The sequence below is a fragment of the Natator depressus genome, chromosome 21 (genome assembly GCF_965152275.1).
Source record: "Natator depressus isolate rNatDep1 chromosome 21, rNatDep2.hap1, whole genome shotgun sequence".
Taxonomy (NCBI): domain Eukaryota; kingdom Metazoa; phylum Chordata; order Testudines; family Cheloniidae; genus Natator; species Natator depressus.
Genome location: NC_134254.1, coordinates 390046 through 410166, shown reverse-complemented (window position 1 = coordinate 410166; position 20121 = coordinate 390046). Strand labels below are relative to the sequence as shown.

The window sequence follows — 20121 nt, the reverse complement described above, 5'->3', positions numbered from 1 at the left end:
CTTTAAGCTTTCCCCCGCCCCCAAAGAAATGCAAAATTAAATTAATGGAGCATTAATGGTGATTTAATTTAAATAGATGGTTCCAACAGCACCCCAGCACAGCCAGATTGTGCATATATTTAAAAGACACTAAAGTTAAAGCTGCACATAGTAATATAGAATGTTGCATATGCACAAGGGAAGGGGTAGGGGAAGTACAATTGCTGTGGGGACCATAACTTTGAACTGCTTACTTTTGAATACCATTAGCTGGTAGCCCATTGATGTATTTGCATTTGTGTTCCTTTAGTGTGTGAATCAGAACATAGTTAAACTCCTGAATCATGCAGCTCCTGTTATAATTAGAGACAATAATGAAGGTTTTTATATTTATTTATTGATGGATCTTCCCTCACAAGGGATTTGGGATGGTGCACATTCCTTCCTTTCCTCAGCTGCTTAAATCATCCCCAGAGTCTGAAAAATTCCAGTACTAGCTGCACAAAACCCAATTAAATGAAAAGATGATTCAATAAGAAAAAAAAAAACAGATGCATGTGATCAGTAGCATGCAGCCGACACACAGGCAATCCATGAAGAATCTCAGAGCATCTGTGGTAAATTCATCACCAACTAAAGCTATCACAATTTTATTGGTCTTACTCCCCAACTCACTCCCCTTAGCCCTACAATTGTATGAATAATTTGTCAAGTTGTGCCCCAATTTAGATCGCAAACTTTTGGGTAGGGACTGTATAATTGCCGGAAAAGGCCTACCATGTGTATTATGCCATGTAAAAGTCATACCGAAAAAGAGGCGATCCCATGCAGTTGATGTAATGCAGGCAGCACACTTGGATCCTCTAGGCAGCACTGAATATAATTCAACAATTAAAGTGGTTAAAAAGTATTATATAGCGAAACACCAGTTTGCACAATGATTTGCTTATTGGCCAAAGCGAATTGCAGTGCTCACACTCTAGTGCTGGCAGAGGGAAGGCATCCGGGACAAGGCATCGCATTCCTTCTGTTTTGATGGCTAATCACTTAAAAGGGTGACTTGGCATCTAAGGAATAAGCAAGATTCTGACCCACTTGTAAGTGGGTATGACTGTAAGGAGCTAAGAGACTGTGAGTAAGATTCCTAGCCAAGAACAAGAAATGGCTGTCTGCACAGTGTAAGAGGATGCTCAATATGTTTAATCCCATTGAGCTGCCTTGATGGCCACATAATAGGATTACACGACCAGTATAAAACAAGCAGGCAGGTGTGTGGGATGTAGAGAAGCATTTTAATGAAGTATCCAATTCTAACTCTCCACAGGGGGCCCCATCTCTGCTCCACTGCTTGGCCAAGTTTCACGTAATTAGGTTGGCAGGTACCCAACCATGTTCCACAAGGGAGAAGCCAAATACAATGTGAACCAAGCCGACGGTTCTCTGGCACTCTCAGATACAGTGCTCCACATTCATTCTCACAGGGCAGGGCACCAGTCTCTATCCAGCAACACAGGGAGATGCTCAGAGATTCACTTTAGCAGACAACAAGATGTAAAACATCAATAAAAATATTCTCAAATCTGAGAAATGTCAGCACTGACCAGGGAAGAAGAAATGAGACAAGTCGATGACACAAACAGGCCTGTAAAGCAAATGTTTGTGTTAAGTTGGTTAAGTGCTGACAGCATGCTCAGTGATGTGCAAGGTGAGTAAGAGGGGAAGGCATCATTAATCATAAGGGGAAAAGACAAAGGATTTTATTCATCATCACAGACGGAGCTGTGCTTGTGTGGTGATTCACCCCTGGGTGAAGGCAAACAGCAATATTGCCACCACCCTCCACTGGAGAGAGCCCTTCTAGGCTCCAACTGGGATTCCAAAGAAGCCTTATTCGAGGCCACGCCGGTCAGCTCCAGGTCACTGGCAGAATGGGGTCTGTAGTCCTGCCACTCTGCTCAAAGTGAGCTTTGCTCCAGCAGGGGCTGCTGCCTCAGTTCTGCCGGTGGAACCCGGGCAGCGATTCAGGTTGCCTTCTGGTCTCTGCCTTTTACACAGAAATATTTTTGGCAGATACATTTCCAAAGTCAGTTTATGGCTGGTAAAAGGTGTAATATCAGCAGTCCTAGAGACTGAAGTCATCGGTGTATCCTAAAAATAGGTACAGCAAGGGTCATGGCAGAGCAAGCTTTCCTCTCACACTGCCCCCTACAAGCATCTACAACCCTGATCCCTTAAGAAATAAAGAGAACAATTGTAACAGAATAACTAACTGCTGAGTGTATTTAATCCTAAGAAATACAGTCCCAGTTACAAGCACTGCTTCTTTCCTTCTGTTGTTGGCAGCTTTAGACAGAGCCTGAGGTAGATGGGCTCTGGAGGAAGTGTTTTCCAAGAGTTACAGACATAGATGTTTTGGAAATTTAAACAGGCTGTCAAAACTAATATTTTGTAAGTAAAGAGCTGTTTGCATTTAAAGTGATAATAATACCATTTAATTCAGTGGTTTTTTATTTGGAGAGAGAGCAAATTTAACCCTCTAGATCATCTCTGCACAAGTCCTTTGGTCTTTGGCAGGCATGGCCCAGGAACCACTTGTTACCAAGGTTTTCAATGAAGTGTAAAATCAGTGATGTTCCCATCACATGCTACTTGTAGTCTTGTAGTCTGTCTATGACTTTCCTGCACCTACAAAGACAGTAAAGTCCTGAGATCTCTTCCTAGCTCCTAATTTCTGCAAGAAGGGGTGTGGGAAATCTTCAAAACTAATTAAAAATATCAAATTCAGTGAGGAAATACTCAATGCCGACTTTTAAACATTTGGGAAGACTACAAGGAACATGTTCCCATTGTGACAGAAAAGTGAGGGAGTTTGCATTCGAATGGGATAGTGGAAAACAATCCTTACAGGAGCTGTTAGCACTAGTGGAAGATTAAAGGCACCATATCTCATCCAAGGAATTTTGACTCATCCCCAGGGTTTGCCATGGAACAAAGAACACAAGGAGATGAGCCTCTGGTGCACAAGGTCCTGCTCGTGGAAAGCCAGTCTCTCTATCTAAGTGTAAGATCATCATCATCATTTACATAACAGCAGTGTAGAAAGGTGCCGACGTTGCAAATTTTATTGCAGGACTAACACCAATAGAACAACACTAGAGATACTTTGCTTTATAACGATACGAAAATTCCCACAGGAGCCAGTGGGTTTAATCAGGGGAAAGCACAAATCCAATGTACAGTAATTCCGACATGACGTGAAGAGGCTGTTATATTCACTATTGGGCAACTTATATAACTGCTCTGGGAAACTGAAGCTTGTGACAGAGTCGCCAGCTGAGGGTCTGGCATCAACAGCATTTCTTTTTATCACATGAGTGTGAGGAATTGAATAAGGGAGAAGCCAATGTGATACACACAGGTTGTGGAGGTAGTATTTAGGGTATGAGTGGCTCTTGTCTTGTAATGGGACTCTTGACTGTGATCATGTTGAACTTCCTCTGTACTGTAATAACAATAAAAAGCGTCTGAGCAGGATCTCATAAACCATAACCTGCCTGTGGGGTGGGAATGTTAGAAAGAGATTTCTGGTGTTCCAGGTTCTCGCATCAATTCAGTAAGCAAAGCAGTAATTACTCACCCAACAGGATTTCACCCTTTCATGTTTCAAAGACTCCAGAAACCCATTTAGTCACAGCAGTGATGAGACAGTGAGTCCCCTGTTAGGTGATGGAAACTGATTATAATCCTCAAACACTCCATCCTACAGGAGAATGAACTGCATTCCCTATGGCAAAATCTACACTTTCACCCCTTAGTCCAGTTAGTGAGCAGTGCTGGATTCTTCCTCCCAGTGTGTCTAGTGTTGTGCTTGGTTAAAGGTGATGCCAGGAAGGTCACTTCCACTCTGCTGAGACAGAGCATATTCTGTTTGTTGGTTTGTTTTCTCTCTCTCAGAATCTACGGGTGAATTTGGTACTCTTGCAAGAAATAATTCACCCATCTCCACTCAGAATCACATGCCTGATTCACAGCCCTCCTAGCAACCGTGATTGGCTTCAAGTGGCTTCTATATTACTGTTGGCTTTTCATGTTTGTAACACTGATGTTAAGAAAAAAGCAAGACACAACACAATCCAAACACGCCTAAAGGCAGTTAATTATCTCACTCTCTACAAATGTCACTGAAATCCTGACAGGCATCTTAATAACCCAGTTCCCAAAGAGAATCGAGCAAACTAGATGCACAAAACCTACATCTCACACAGGAAATGGCGAGTTGTGGATGCCTGGGCCACTCTTGTGAAATGAGGAGCTGCCTGCTAACTACTCCCTTCACACTGAACACAGCTCCTGTGGTTCTCACATGTAGAAGTTATTCTCTCCAAGTTCCCATCTATGCAAACACTTTGGTGGGACATTCAACGCATCTCCTGGTGGAGGGGCTGCAAACCCTCCAACCCGTCTGGATTGAACAAAAGAGTCTTGAAATGCTGTAGAAGTTTACATGATGGACTGAAGATCATGAAAATACTGTGTACGGATCACAGTGTCCCAGATAACCTCTGCATACAGCAGAAACAAAGGGAATGTGGTGTATAGCTTGGGAAGGTGCATGTGGACTGAGGTTTTTGTGATAATTTTGTGAATTGCTAGTATCTTGGATTATTCTAATTCTTTCAGACTTCCTCAATAAACAATATGTATTAAAAAGTTATATAATAGAATATCAGGGTTGGAAGGGACCCCAAGAGGTCATCTAGTCCAACCCCCTGCTCAAAGCAGGACCAATCCCCAGCTAAATCATCCTAGCCAGGGCTTTGTCAAGCCGGACCTTAAAAACCTCTAAGGAAGGAGATTCCACCACCTCCCTAGGTAATCCATTCCAGTGCTTCACCACCCTCCTAGTGAAAAAGGTTTTCCTAACATCCAACTTAAACCTCGCCCACTGCAACTTGAGACCATTACTCCTCCTTCTGTCATCTGGTACCACTGAGAAGAGTCTGGATCCATCCTCTTTGGAACCCCTTTTCAGGTAGTTGAAAGCAGCTGTCAAATCCCCCCTCATTCTTCTCTTCTGCAGACTAAACAATCCCAGTTCCCTCAGCCGCTCCTCATAAGTCACGTGCTCCAGCCTCCTAATCATTTTTGTTGCCCTCCGCTGGATTCTTTCCAATTTCTCCACATCCTTGTTGTAGTGTGGGGCCCAAAACTGGACACAGTACTCCAGATGAGGCCTCACCAATGTCGAATAGGGGGGAACGATCACGTCCTTCGATCTGCTGGCAATGCCCCTACTTACACAGCCCAAAATGCCATTAGCCTTCTTGGCAACAAGGGCACACTGTTGACTCATATCCAGCTTCTCATCCACTGTAACCCCTAGGTCTTTTTCTGCAGAACTGCTGCCTAGCCATTCGGTCCCTAGTCTGTAGCGGTGCATGGGATTCTTCTGTCCTAAGTGCAGGACTCTGCACTTGTCCTTGTTGAACCTCATCAGATTTCTTTTGGCCCAATCCTCTAATTTGTCTAGGTCCCTCTGTATCCGATCCCTACCCTCCAGCGTATCTACCTCTCCTCCCAGTTTAGTGTCATCTGCAAACTTGCTCAATATAGAGCTCTAGCTCCAACACTGCTAACGTTGAAGACAGTAGATTCAGCCTTTGTATTTTACCTATAAGAAAAGTTGTATGTGATTAATGAAGCCCAGGACTGCGTTTACTTGCATTTATGATGCTGAAATTGATCTGAAAACAGTCCAGGAGGAAGGATTTATTTATATAAATTGCATCTCATTGATAGGCAGGAGCACTGGTGGATATTGCGAAGGAAGAGCTTGTTAAACATTATATAATGTTTTATGCCCGTAAGCTATACTTGTCACAATGGCATTTAATATGTTGAAAGCTCAGCAGAGGAAATCTTATCACTAATTAAATTGTTCTGAACCAGAACAATGTCAGCTCTTTTCCTTGGTTTGTTTCTTTCTTAATCAAAGACAAACATTTAGCACAGCGGAAAAATATAACCTAATGACTTAAGTAACTTGGCCAGGCTACGTCCATGTCCCCCTCACAACTGCTTATGTGTAGGGCCCTTCCAAATTCACGGTCCATTTTGGTCAATTTCACTGTCATTGGATTTTTAAGATAATGAGTTTCATGCCTATTTAAATCTGAAATTTCATAGTGTTGTAATTGTAGGGGTCCTGTCCCAAAAAGGAGTTGTGTACGGAGGTCGCAAGGTTATTGTAGGGGTTGGGTTGCAGTACTGCTACCCTTACTTCTGCACTGCTGCTGGAGGCGGCACTGTCTTCAGAGCTGGGCAGCTGAAGAGCAGCGGCTGCTGGCCGGGATCCCAGCTCTGAAGGCAGAGACACTGCCACCAGCCCTGCAGAAGTAAGAGTGGCATGGCATGGTATTGCCACCCTTACTTCTATGCTGCTGTTGGCAGGGCGCTGCCTTCAGAGCTGGGCACCCAGCCACCAATTGCTGCTGTCCGGCCACCCAGCTCCGAAGGCAGCACAGAAGTAAGGGCAGCAATACCGCAATGCCCCTAAAATAACCCCATGACCCCATTTTGGGTCAGGAGCCCCAGTTTGAGACATGCTGGTCTCCCCCGTGAAGTCTGTGTAGTATAGGGTAAAAGCACACAAAAGACCAGATTTCATGGGTGGAGACTGGATTTCACGATCCGTGATGCATTTTTTAATGGCTGTGAATTTGGTAGGGCCGTGCTTATGTGTGAGAGATCAGAGCCAACATCCAAGCAGCAGAGGGCATTTACAAGAAGTGTGTCTCATCCCAGCCAGGTCAATCAGAGAAAGAAATTTTATTGAATCATAAGTTGGGGTTTTCTTGTACTCAAAAACAATCATTTGGGGAATAAAATAAAAACATTAGTTTTTAGTACCTTAGTACTTAGTACATTAGTACCTTAGAAACCTGTTAAGTGAACATCAGCTGAGGACATATCAAGCCAGACTCTCCTGCTGACTTCCTGTAAGCCAATGGAGTAACGCTGGTGAGTAGCACTATTGGATCTGATGAGAGAACAGCTTGCTACAAGGAAAAGGGCAGACAAGTCACTTAGAGAAGGCTTTCACATTCTACATACAGCCAGTTTATCTCATCTGATGTCTACACCACTTCCTGGATTTTGTCAAATTTTTTTTTCTAGAGATTGGCATATATGGTACAAAGTTCCTATTCTACACGACTGAGCTCCTGGATGCCTTAGTTAACTTCACTTGGTCAAAGAGGAAAAGAAATGCGTCCAAGTTTTTAATATGCATTTTTATATGTTCAGAAGTGGTTGAATGTTCTTCTAATATTTATGGTTTTATCTAGTGATCCTGTATCTTTAAAGAAGTGAGTCTCATTCTCCATCCGGCACTTTGCTTCCTGCATCCAGACAAATAGTGTCTTTTCCAGTGTATTTCCATCTGTAAGCACATTGTATGTATCTGGCTGTGACATCACAAGGTCTTCTGGGTACCAATAGAAATTTTTTTTTAAAAAAAAAGGGAAATAAGAGAGATTACAAAGTGCAAATTCTTTCCAGTTAATAACAACAAATAAAGATCATCCTGACCAAAAATGTTTCTGAAAACGCCAGAGACTCAAGCCAACAGGATATGCCAGAGGCAGCAAAGAAGAGTTAGTGAAATAACTCAGACGTCTACTTTTTGCACTTGACTCCTGGCTACCCAAGTGGTTTCTTTTGTGTGAACTGATAGAAAAAGAGTGAAATGTCCAAATGATTTACACAGTGGTGATCATAATCAGAACCCACACAATGATTTTTCTGCTGTTGTAGCATGAAAGAATATAAGTGACTTGGTGATGTCATCAGATGAAGTCAGAGAATATATGAAGCTCAGATTTGTTAATTGCTCCGGGGATACTTTAAGTGGATGTGCCAGTGTTTTATAAATATTTCCCATCATCATCCTCAACTGGCAGTTACTTGTTCAGATCCAATATTTGCCTTACCCACTCAGCTAATCATCTATAGAGATTATAATTATGTTACAATCTACTGTCTGTCATTATTATTCTATCTCTCATAAACATTCTGACAGTGATGTTAACAATGAGCTGGGAGTATTTCCCTTAGTCTGTCAGGAAAACAACTTCAAACTAACACAGTCAGATCTGTTGGGAATAGATGGAGAGAGAACCTGAGAAATTATTTAGAAGGCAGCGTACCAGTCAGTGATGAATTTGCTCTTTTGGTTGCCCTGGATCACAACTGAAATGTTGCAGCTGGGTCCCCGTAAAGGCCTGAAGTAAAATCCCTGTCCTCAGCTTCTGCAAGAGGGCTAGAGCACTGGCACCAAACAGGCAAAGCTGTAAGTATCTCATGCAGCTAACCGCTGGAGTCAGTTTGTTGGTTAATAGTATAGCCAACTGATTGAATATGCTTGCGTTCATTATTAAGAATGTTCAAGAGACCAACTAACCAAATTTAGCCAAATTTACCATCTAAAGACAAAACACAAAGGAGACATACATACCCTCTGTCTGGGAAGCAATTCTTGTCTCACAGGATGTTCACCTTACACAGAAGGTATGCTTCAAAGACTCCTCCCACAAAACAACTTATATTTATGTCATGGCTTTTTACAAGTTAAAGAGCACTTTATAGCTCACCTAAGATCCAACCCACTAATTCCTTAACATGCTGGTCTATACCTTCCCTTAGCTCAGTTTTGTATGCCACATTCCAAACAGTGGGGTGTACAGGTACAGCCTGGGCTAGGGCACACCATTCATGTATCTTGGCTTTGGCAGACTTCCTGTTTTCTGTTGTCAAAGCTGACCTCAGCTTTGCAAAGTGTTGTGGAATACATACCATGGGTAAATAGAATGGTGCGAAGAGCATAATATATTCAGTTTACTTCCCAACACATATACATATATAATGGATATTGAAACCATGCACATACTACCCATTGATATGGTGTATACTGCACCTATCATATATGGAGTGTCTAGCAAGTGGTTACAGCCCTCCAGGGATATTGACCTTTGTGACCCTGCTCCAGGTCATGTGACTGAGGACAGGACATAAAGTTCAGTCTCTTCCAGCACCCTTATTACACCGGCCATGTCGGAATGCAGGGGGCACAGTGGTGCAGAGGCCAGGGAGCAGCTAGGCGCCCCACTGTTCACAGCTCCCAGGAGTCAGAGTCCTAACCAGGTGCAGCGGTGCAAAACGCCACCTTTGGCAATTAGTATTCATGACTAGCATTCACAATCCATCATGTCAAATCCAAACTGGACTCATCTGTGGCTCCTTTTCTCTAACTTCTGGCCACTTCGTGTTAGCCCTCATTTACTGTTGCTTGGAGCACTAGCCCATCTGGCCCATAAAGACTCATATGTCAATGGGTTCTGTTACAAAATGAGAACAAAGGTAATGAGAACCCCACGCTCACTCCTTATGTTCAGTGCCAAGGTCAATATTGATGTTAGTTCCTGAGCACTGAATTGAGTGGGAGGAGAGACGATTAACTAATTGTCAGTTTGTTTATGCTTAAACAGGCTTCTTTTCCTCCGCAAGGTAAGAGTGCTGGTTTGAAAGAAGTTGGTACAGTTCCATTTACATAATAACACGAACAATACTGGAGCACGATTATATCTTTCACTGAAGAAATACTATAGTGATGCCTGTCTCCATCAATTGTTTATGGGCTCAAAGCCCTCCAGGACGTGTCAGAAATCCACATACTATTCTGCAGTTTGCATTTGGATCTCTAATTAGGGTAACACATGTGAGAAAACACCCATAACAAGGCAGTTGTCTCTTGTGTGCACATCTGCAGCTGTTGAAGAGTGTAGATTATTCCAGCTAAAGTTTTCATTAGATTAAGTTGACTTTTTCCTCCAGAGATGCCTTTTTTTCAGACAGTACATTACAGCGTTTTGTCTTGTTTTCCTAAGAGCGCCCACGTTTGATACACGCCTTCCTTCTGGCCCACTAGTGGCAGGTCAGTACGGATGTTACATACAGATACACAAACTGCGTCATGCAAGCCTCTGTCTTCTGTAGGTCAGTGTCAAGAAGCAGCTTCTCCATTGACCTGTAAAAGGCAAGATTTCAGACAAGCATTTCAGTGTGAATGCAAATGTTTCTTCCAGACAGTCAGCTTTTGTGTTGGAACCTGCTCACACCATTAATAAGGAAAACTCCTAGAAACTATAATTTAAGAAAAGTTGTCATCTACTTTTTTAGTGACTTCCCAATCGTGTCTCTCACTGACACTTGATTGGCTATAAATCCTCTGAAGCATGGGAAGCAGGAGGTCATGGAAGTTGTTGTTGCCAACTAACTAAAAAATAACTGAGATTGTTTTTATTTTTAAACCACATTCTTTAAATATGACAGTGTAAACATGCTGCCTTCTGAAAAGTAGAATAAATGACATGAATACTGCCCTGGGGAACTTCACAAATCCAGTTTCAGTGATGGCAGCACCGTATATGCGGTCTTGAGTGGCTATCCAAGCCAACTGCTTCAAGGTGAAAGCACAAATACCAGGTTAGATCGCAATATTTTTGTTACTAACTCAACTAATTTTATTTCAAACTTTTCCTTTATTTACATTACCAAAAGATTACAGATTTGCATGGATAATACATTTTCCTTTCCACAGATGTTCTTAGTCTGCCACTTCCCCTGGGCAGCATGCATCACTCTACCAAACACCTGCTTCTCTATTATGCATCACACTGGAGAGTGGGTCACGAGAAAAGTGGCCAGGCCATGAGAATAGGGATGCGTAGCCTTAGCAGTTCTGAGTGTCACAGGCTGGTGTTTGTAGCTATCTCTGCTAAGTATGGAATTCTAAATTTCATGGTTAACTACAGTGTCAGGATCCAGGTGCATAAATTCCCTCTGGGAATTTTCTGATGATAAGGCAGAGACATCAACACATAGCACAGTTCCTTGGCCATGTTTCTGTACTAAAGGATGAAACAATATTCTAATCTCAGTGGTGGGAGCACAGACAATCAATCTGAGGCAAGAGGCTGGGTGTAATAAATCAGTACCCTCACTAAAAATATGCAAAACCACATGGAATAGCTGAATGTTTTACTAGTGGAAATTTTAATCAAAGTCAAGATTTATAATAATGATGATGGTTATTTTATCAGCAACTATAGGCCCCCTAGACTGAGCTTTGTTGGGACTGATCTCATCCTTGGCAAGAATTTGTTTTAAGGAGTAACAGAAAGAGCTGCAAGTGGGCTGATTGTGGAAAGAATGCCAGCTCCCCAGATTCCTATTGCAATCAGAAGAAAGCCCATCTCAGAGTTCCACAACTCTCTGAAGAGACTCCAGGTCTTACACATGTTTCAGATTATCAACTACAATCTTGAGACAATGTTTGAGCTGCAGTTTTGTTATGTCAATGGTAAAATAATGGCAGAGTTTTGATAAACCATGAAAAGCTAAGACATACAGAGATTTTATTCTTTGCTAACTGCATTGCTCTCAGGTAAGGCAGAAGATCTGGCTAGAACACATAATATGTAACATCGTTCATTGCTGTGAGGTCCCCCTCCTTTAAAGGTTGTAACCAAAAAGCATACACAGGATTTAGCTCCCACTCTGGATATTTCTCTGCTTCAGTTGCTCTGCAGGTGGCATCTCATTCCATTACTCCTCAGCTGATCTGCAAGAGGTTGCCACTGTTAAGAGCACATTCCCAGCATAGTTGGGGGCTGCACCATTATCCATCACACCATGAATGTGCCTGTTTCACGTACATCCCTCCCCAGAGCAAGAATTAATGATTCTGGAGGCTTTGAACAGGGTAGAGTGAGAACCATATGATTCTGCCCTCCACCAGCCTTCTACCTAGCAGCTGTACATGCAAACTTTGCATCTACCTTGCTATTGAGAGGGAAAAACGTTAATCTGGTGCCTCTGTTCTGCACTATAACCAGCCACTAGAGGGGACTGGAGAGTAGCTTACTGCTGTTCTTCTCAAGCCTGAAAACACTCCTGCTTGAATGTGATAAACTAGCCCAAAGGTGGCTCAGATTGATAGGCCGGGATACATAGTACTTGGGTGACCAGATTAAACGGAGGAAATATTGGGACACATGGGGAACGCGGGACAAAGACCTAAAAATCGGGACGGTCCCGATTTTATTGGGATGTCTGGTCACCCTACATAGTACATCCCAATGGGCTGTCAGAATTTGTGATATATGCCTCCTGATGCCAGCCCAACTGGCAGTATTTTAACAAAAAGAATATTTTGTCTAGTTTAGGTTGTTTCCTGCTTAGTGAAAAGACAGTGAGACAGGATGGGTTTGGGGTTGGTTTCAGACAATGTGCGGCCCTCACTGCAAACATCAATGTCTCTGTAAGTGAAGAATTGAGTGAAGAGATCAAAAGCTGCTGTCCCTCTTCGCTGTTTGTATAGGCCAGGTAACAATGAGGGAGGTTTTTTAGAGGAAATAACAGTATTTGTGAGGAGGAGGAGGAGGAGGAGATGAAAGTTGGGAGATGTGTTCATCCTCTAGGGCTTGGCAGACACCAGACGAAAAGTCCGTGGAATACTTGTTTTGAAACAGTTTATTGGAGGGATAGCTGCTGCTTTTCCAAAGGAAACAGTGGGAAGGTTTATAGATTTTGTTCAGATTGCAATGGCTGGAACACACATTACAGGCCTCAGGCTGGCAGCTACACCAGGTCTATAAACCGTAGTGCTCTCAAGAGAGTGAGAGCAGAGAAACCATAAATGGGAGGAAAAAGAAAAGGAGGACTTGTGGCACCTTAGAGACTAACACATTTGTTAGTCTCTAAGGTGCCACAAGTCCTCCTTTTCTTTTTGCGGATACAGACTAACACGGCTGCTACTCTGAAACCTGTCATAAATGGGAGGGTTGTTTTTGGACCATTCTTACTGAAATATGGCCAAAAGATCTTTTTCTAACATTCGCTCCACATTAAGGCACTGTCGCCAAGGCCCAGCTTTAAGTGAATGCCTACAGTTAAGGTATACACCCCCGGAAATAGAGGTTTCTGATTAAAACCGTCATTAGTCCCATCACTCTAGTACAACTCATAAATGATACCATTATCGGACAAAAATCTGCATCTTGAGCGAAGTCATAGTCTTCTTTTCTCCAACATAACTTAGAGCTGGTTATTTTCATCATCGAAATATTTGGCAATTTTCTCCGGCACACTGAGAATTTTACTCTGAAATATCCATAGTGGTATAAAACTACTGTACACTGCACCAACAGTTCACAGGATCCTATGACTGACTAGAAGAATGGGGGGTAAAACCAGCAATATTTCTGTGGGTTTTTTTCACGCTTTCATGAGTTGGAGAAGAACATAACATTCTGGAACAAGCCACATTTTCACACCAAAAAGGCAGGTTTTGCCTGTGAAGACTGGCTTTTTGTGGAAAAGAGTAGGGAGGGGAAGATGAAAAGTGCAAAATGTTTGTTTTTCACAGTACTCTAATGGCCAAGCTCTGTGACTGACAAGGCTGAGATGAACATTTCCCCAAAAGATTGTTATGTCATTAAATTAAGTTCACAACACACAAGGAGTTTCCAAAAGAGTTTAATAAATAGCGAGGTTCTTTCTTTACTGTATAAACTATAAATATACCATGCAGTCCTTATAACTTAAAATAATTTACAGGCTGAGGTAGGGGGAATGGGAGGATGTGGGCATGAGTGTTTGTTCCATCTCAGGGTCTCACTGTTTTCCGGCTGAGCACGCACACACAGGCGGTATCGATTCGGATAAATCTCCAGGCTGCTTGCTTGCCTTCCATTGTCAGTGCTTTGACAAAGGTGTGCGTGGTGGTGCAGTAGGAATTCCAGTGCTTAGCATCAATTCCCCGGCACCCACTGGAGACTGGCTTAGGGTCCCTGCACTTGGTTTCGAAAAAGTACTGCTTGAAAACATTGTTGTTAATGTTCACCTCTCCCAGCACTGTCACCTCTTTGCCTTTGATGTCAGTAGCTGTGGTTTTGTCCCCAACCCACATGCTGACACTGTCACAAACTGAGAATTCTCCCCGGTGCAGCACAGGATGAGCAGTCCGCTTGGTTCGAATAGTCCTGTTAAGAGAATCTGCACTGCCCAGATACTCCATGTTCTGTCCATCCCCTAACACTGGAGGGGGCTGCGTGCTGAACAGAACCCGAGGGGATCGGAATCGTCTCTTTCTGAAAAGCTTTGGATCCACAGTGATGTTTGCTGGCTGTCCAGCTTCTCTGCTGTCTACCTTCCCAGCAAGGTGATGACTGGCTGTGTGTGGAGCTGCCTTGGGACTGGGATTTGCTTTAGTCCGATGGATATTTGGAATGGTGGGTCCTGCAGAAAACCCCCATGGAGCATTGTCCTCTGACTTTGGTGCTGCCTGTATGCCGAGCAAAAAAGCTATAATCAGAGTGTAGTACAGCATGGACATTACGCTATGCACCTAGAATGAAACAAAAACTGAGGGTTACTACAAGTGACACGGACGTGAACCGAAAGCACTTGTGCTACATGAAAAGTGCCCACTCTGACCTTGACGGGGTTTACTGATCTAATGCTGCTAATGACAATGACTTTGCTGGATATTTAGTACTGTAATGCTGATCATACAGATCTCATCAGGTATTCATGTGAGTCCCAGATGTTCTTCGAGAAAAGCTCATTCAACCAGCACTAATGTGCTTAATAAAGTAGGAATCCAAGGAAATAATGGCTGGATTATAATTAATTCCTTTGGTATTTGTTATTAGAACATTATATATGAAGCACTTGTTTGGGGTTATTAATGTGGAGACCATAGGATAAGAAGGTGTTCTCTGGAGTACATATCTCCATTGATACTTTTCTCAAGCTCTTTGACAATGGCTACTGCCACTCTGGGGCCATTTTGGGCACAGCACTGGGAGTTATGGGTACAGAAACACCCTTCTTTATTCGGACAGTCATGATCAAGTTCAAGTTCCACAGACGTCACTGAATAGAGAAACAAGGCCAGGGCTTGTCGCTCTGGAAACTGGAGAATATGCACATCTGTTTGGGTGTGGAAAAATGTAAAATCAATTTCTAAAAATTCTTCAAGAACAATGTTATGCCACAAGTCCAGTGACAGTGAAAGCTGCATCAAGCAACACAGACGTGTGTTAGGTAATGAATCAGTAGTGGGCATCCTATGAATAAGAGAGACATTCAAAACATAATCTGAAATTGCACTTAAGGGCAGACATTGAATTTCCCCTGCGAAGCATTAATAAGTAGAGACAGGGTATAAACAGAACAAAAACTATCAAGCCAGACTCCTCCCCTGTCTCAGTGTCTCATTTTGCCTGACATGTTTCAGCTGGCTTTGGATTTCACTGCATGTCCGGCAGGCACGCACTGACTGGACAAACATGGTTTCACAGGGAAAAATTCAAACTCTGCAATTTAGCTGTAATTTCCCATAATGTTTTAATATTTTTCTGGACATGGATCACTTATTACTAAAGCTCCCCCCTCCCTTTCTGCTCAGCCTTTCTCCCTAGCCTAAAATTGGGAGGATTACTAGAATACTAGTTAGTGTTTTATGCTTTTGCTAAGACCAGGATCTCATGGAAAACTCAGGAGCCTATGAGAAAACTGATATCTGAGATAAGAGCTGGATAGAACTAACCAGCTGAGTTTGTGCAGGACTGGATGGTCTGATGGATTCAAGAAGCGAGCCGAAGATGCCAAATGGAAGGAGTTACTGAAGACGGTAGTGATGCGAAAGTCCCTGCAATAAGGGGAGAGAGAGAGGCCAAGAGCCACTTTAGCAATTCTCAGTGCAGTGACCACACTGGATTAGGTGGAGACTGAATGTTGGAGAGAGAGGCAGGTCTTGCTGCAATGAAAATCTTCACCATTCCAAACCTAGCCTCATTTAGTAGGGCCTGAGGCTGCCTTCTTCCCACATTCGGCTTGTGCTACACAGGCATCGTCTGTGTAAGGAAATGGAATTTGGAGGTGGGAGTAGCACTATGGCCATGTGAGTCTACGAGTAACCTCCAGTTCTCCAACTCAAATTAAAGTCAGATGGTTCACAACATCTCTAAAGAGTTTTCTTTTTTCAACAGAGATGTTATTGAAAAAGGTCTGCAGAACAAAATCCAGGCGTAGTTTAAACACCCCCACAGCAGCCTCAACCAAATGTATTTACATATAGACCCTTTGTTTATACTTTCCTTCTATAGGAAAGAGAGCTTAGTGATGCCAATAAAAGCCTGTGTTCTGCTTTTGTGTGATTCAGAATTCACTAAAATGCAGCAACATGTAAAGAATGATTTATCTCCCTTCCTCAAGCTGTTTTATTACACAGTTACTAACATCATTGTAGTCTGCTTTAAACCTACTAACACAAAATTGAAACCATCTCCAATTTTTTCTCCCCCCCCTCCGCCCCCAACTTTACAATTGCATTGCTCCATATTTCTCTTCACTGTAGCAAGTACTCTGCAGGCGGCATGGTGTGAGGTAGGACTAACCAGGACAAAGCTGTTTGTTTGGGATTTTTGGTAGTTATTTTTTAACCTTGAGAAAACATTTTCAAAACTGGATCTCTCCATCTGTTTATGGGAAATGGAAGATGAAGGATTAAAGCAATGTGTACCTCAATCACAGTTAATTGTATGTGCAAAATAAATTTCAGGTCTTGAAGTATGTGGAATATAGATTTGCTATCTTACGGAAATGGCCATTCCACAAGGTCTGTTTGTTTCTGTTCTTCCATTCACGTGCTTAGTACATACTTGACTCTTAAGTGCTGCTCTTTGAACATGTGTAAAGTGTATGCCAACTGCATCTGAGCTTCAGAGAGGTTTTTTGGAGTTGCAACCTTTAGGCATGAAATTCAGGGACACCTCTTTGCAAATATAGCCATGTGGGTCATCACAAACCTTTCAATACTAAAAATGTAAACACTGCAATGGAGAGTACTTCATAACAGATGTGACTTCAGAATGGCTAAACCTCCATTATAATACGGTAATTAGTAAACTTTTCCCACAAATGATGTAATCTGCTAGAAGAAGAAGGAGGGAAGACTCAATGAAATTAAAAGGCAACTAATCAAAAAATTTTAATGATCTGTTTAGGTAACCTGGGAGTTCACTGCTACAGGATATTATTGAGGAAAATCACTTATTAAGAGTCATAACAAATTAGGTGCTTACAAAATAAGAATATTAAGTGCAAAGAAGTGGCAACAGTAAAAATGATAGGGTCTGTTGGTCTTCCAGCTTCAGAGTATAAACTGATCAATCACTCTTTGGGCTAAGAAAAAATCTGCTCTTTCCACACCTTGTTGTAGAGTTGATCACGTGTATTATTATTTATTTATTCTTTTACTTCTCCTCTGAGGCAGCTGGTACAAGCCACTGCTGGAGACAGGAGGCTGGTGTAATTAGACTTGGTCTGTTTTGATATAGCAGTTACTATTACGCTTACCTCTGGGTGTATTGAACGGAAAGCTGCTCCCTGGCAAGGTCTTTATTGCCTCCAGACTCTGAGCTGAAGTTGGATGCAGCATGCCATCAGGCCAGTCTGACTGCACAGCTAAGAATCTCTGTACAACCTAGTCTGGGTTCTGCTAGAGGAATAAAAGTATTGTTGTCAATAATAATGCAGAAAATAAGCTTTTCAAATAACCTTTCCCCATTGTTAGAAGGAGCACGGGAGCAAGGCCTGGCAGGCATGCAGGTAGGAAGCTCCCTTGCAGGGCTCTTTGAACTATGACTTTTTTGCTAATATAATGGCATAGGAGTTGCCTGAAGCACACACTCTCTGGCTCTGCGGGCACTGGCCTTGAAGAACAGGAAAGCACGAAAGCACATGCTTAATTTTAAGCACATGAATGCCACTGGAGTCAATGGAAAGTAAATTTTGGCCAGTTTAATTTCTTCGGTGGCTGATTGTGCGAACCTCCCTCAGACTGCGTCTGACCTTACTCTGCAAGTGGTCCATTCGGTTTCAATCTGAGTGAAGGTGGCAGAACTAGGCCCCAATAGTGTGGGTGCACCGAGTGAGAGGATCATCTGCCCGGCACCAAGGCATTAAAGAAGCTTTAGAATTTGTTTTAATCAAGTCATTTTTAAACTGAAATTTCACAGGCCAAATCCATAGAGTCAAGCTATGCTTTTGGCTCCACCTGCACAATCCCCAATTTTCATTAATAGGAGCTGCACATCAGGAAGTGAGGTTGTGGGATTTGGTTGATAGTGTGGCTCTTAAAAAGTCAAAAGGCAAAGTTACTTCTTTTTAATAGTTTAATTGAAAATTTCCAAAGCACTTTTAGCAGGGGGCCTGCACTAACTAAACGTGGGAGCAGCTAGGATAGCATCATGGACTGTTGGAGCCTTTTGATTTGACAGATCAAGGACCTTGCATCACTTTGATAAGATGAGGTGGCCAATGTCCAAATTCATTATTGTATGTAGATTGGTTTCAGAGTAACAGCCGTGTTAGTCTGTATTCGCAAAAAGAAAAGGAGAACTTGTGGCACCTTAGAGACTAACCAATTTATTTGAGCATAAGCTTTCGTGAGCTACAGCTCACTTCATCGGATGCGAAAGCTTATGCTCAAATAAATTGGTTAGTCTCTAAGGTGCCACAAGTACTCCTTTTCTTTTTGTATGTAGATTATGGTCCACAGTCTACAGTATGGAGTTTGTTACAGAGAAAATTTCAGAATAAGGCAAATTACAATTACATGAATTTGTTAAATTACATCAAACCCTAAAAACAAAATCTTCATGCTACAGAACTGAGTAAACTATATTTTTGTAAGAATGTACTAGTAAAGTAATAACCCTTTCAATGTAGCCTGTCAGTTTAGTAATACTAATGATAGAGTTATAATATACATGCCACTGCCAAAAATAATCCAACAATTTTTCCAACTGTTCTGCCACCCTAAGAAAACACTACTCAGCTCCAACTGGCTGGTTATTTAACCACAAGAAAAAGTTTCATTTCAGCATTTTTTTTCAAAGTTCTTTTACTCCATGCTTCCCGGATTCACCATCATGGCTGAATCCAGTAAATGACGCAGTGTCATTCAAATGATGCTGAAGACAGCATCTATCCATGTTTCCATTGTACATCCAATTCTCAGAGATTAATATCATGTTAGACATACTGAAGCAAAACTTTTTTCAGAACTTGTCAGTTTAGATTTCTTTTTTCTAATTTTAAAGCTAGTTTAAGCCACTTCAACAAACATTTTACATGGAATTGCAAAATATACATTTTCCTTCTTTCGGGATCTTCTCTTACTCATGCACTAGTTAAAGAAGTAGCACGTTATAAATGTTTACGACACTATTCACATGAGTTTCTCATGGTGATCTACAGAGAAACAAAACACTTTACTATGTAAAAAACAAAACAAAACAAAACAAAACACCTCAGACAAATGGTTGCTGGAAAAGGCATCAACCTAGATTTAAATAACCTTCTCTCTTCTTTTGTATCACGTGTTAAGTCCTGGCTGCCCACCCTACAATAAAGGCACACTAGAAAAAAGCAGAACAACATGAAATTAACAGTTTGCTAACAAGTATCGGGTTCTAGAAATGATGACCCATATTAAAGAACACAGAAGGAGACTCTCTTGTCACCTGGGAGACCCTAAGCAATGTATGCAGGCAAACCAAAATCTAACCTACAATACATAAAACAAAGGAACTCAGCTCAGTTTTTCTTCTACTAATAGACATCTTACCCCACATGCTCCAGGATCAGGATTACGAAAATAAAAAAGAACAAAAGGATACATTTCCCGGATGGAGGTTATTCAGTACTTGAAATATATTAAATGTATGGCCTCTGTGCCTCCTCCAAGATGAATACCAGTGGTTAACATTATTGCCAAAGTCTTTTCTTTTCCTTGTTATGCTAAAAATGCAAAAATCCCGAATCCATTGATTTCAATACATGTCTCGGAAATTGTTGTGTAGGATTATTCTATACAATCTGAAGAATCAGTAGACAGCCTTAAAGCACACGCACCCATACAAAAAAGGGGTGGAAGTTCTTGCAGGAATGTATGGAATTAACACCAATATCTGTCAAAATTACAACTAAATATTGGCAGCTCTGCATTTT

At 42.0% G+C, this 20121-nt stretch overlaps 1 protein-coding gene across 1 annotated transcript; it reads right to left on the bottom strand.

Annotated features, from left to right (window-relative positions):
• Nucleotides 1-13635: 13635 nt before the first annotated feature.
• Nucleotides 13636-17559, bottom strand: NGF (nerve growth factor). The gene is made up of 2 exons (XM_074935955.1): nucleotides 17464-17559; nucleotides 13636-14446 (listed from the first exon to the last, which is right to left on the bottom strand). The coding sequence occupies exon 2, from the start codon at nucleotides 14432-14434 to the stop codon at nucleotides 13706-13708; it is 729 nt and encodes a 242-aa protein (XP_074792056.1). The 5' UTR covers nucleotides 14435-14446; nucleotides 17464-17559; the 3' UTR covers nucleotides 13636-13705.
• Nucleotides 17560-20121: the final 2562 nt, after the last annotated feature.

Excerpts from the sequence above, each read along its gene's own strand:
- NGF (XM_074935955.1), bottom strand. The coding sequence starts at position 14,434 with ATGTCCATGCTGTACTACACTCTGATTATAGCTTTTTTGCTCGGCATA.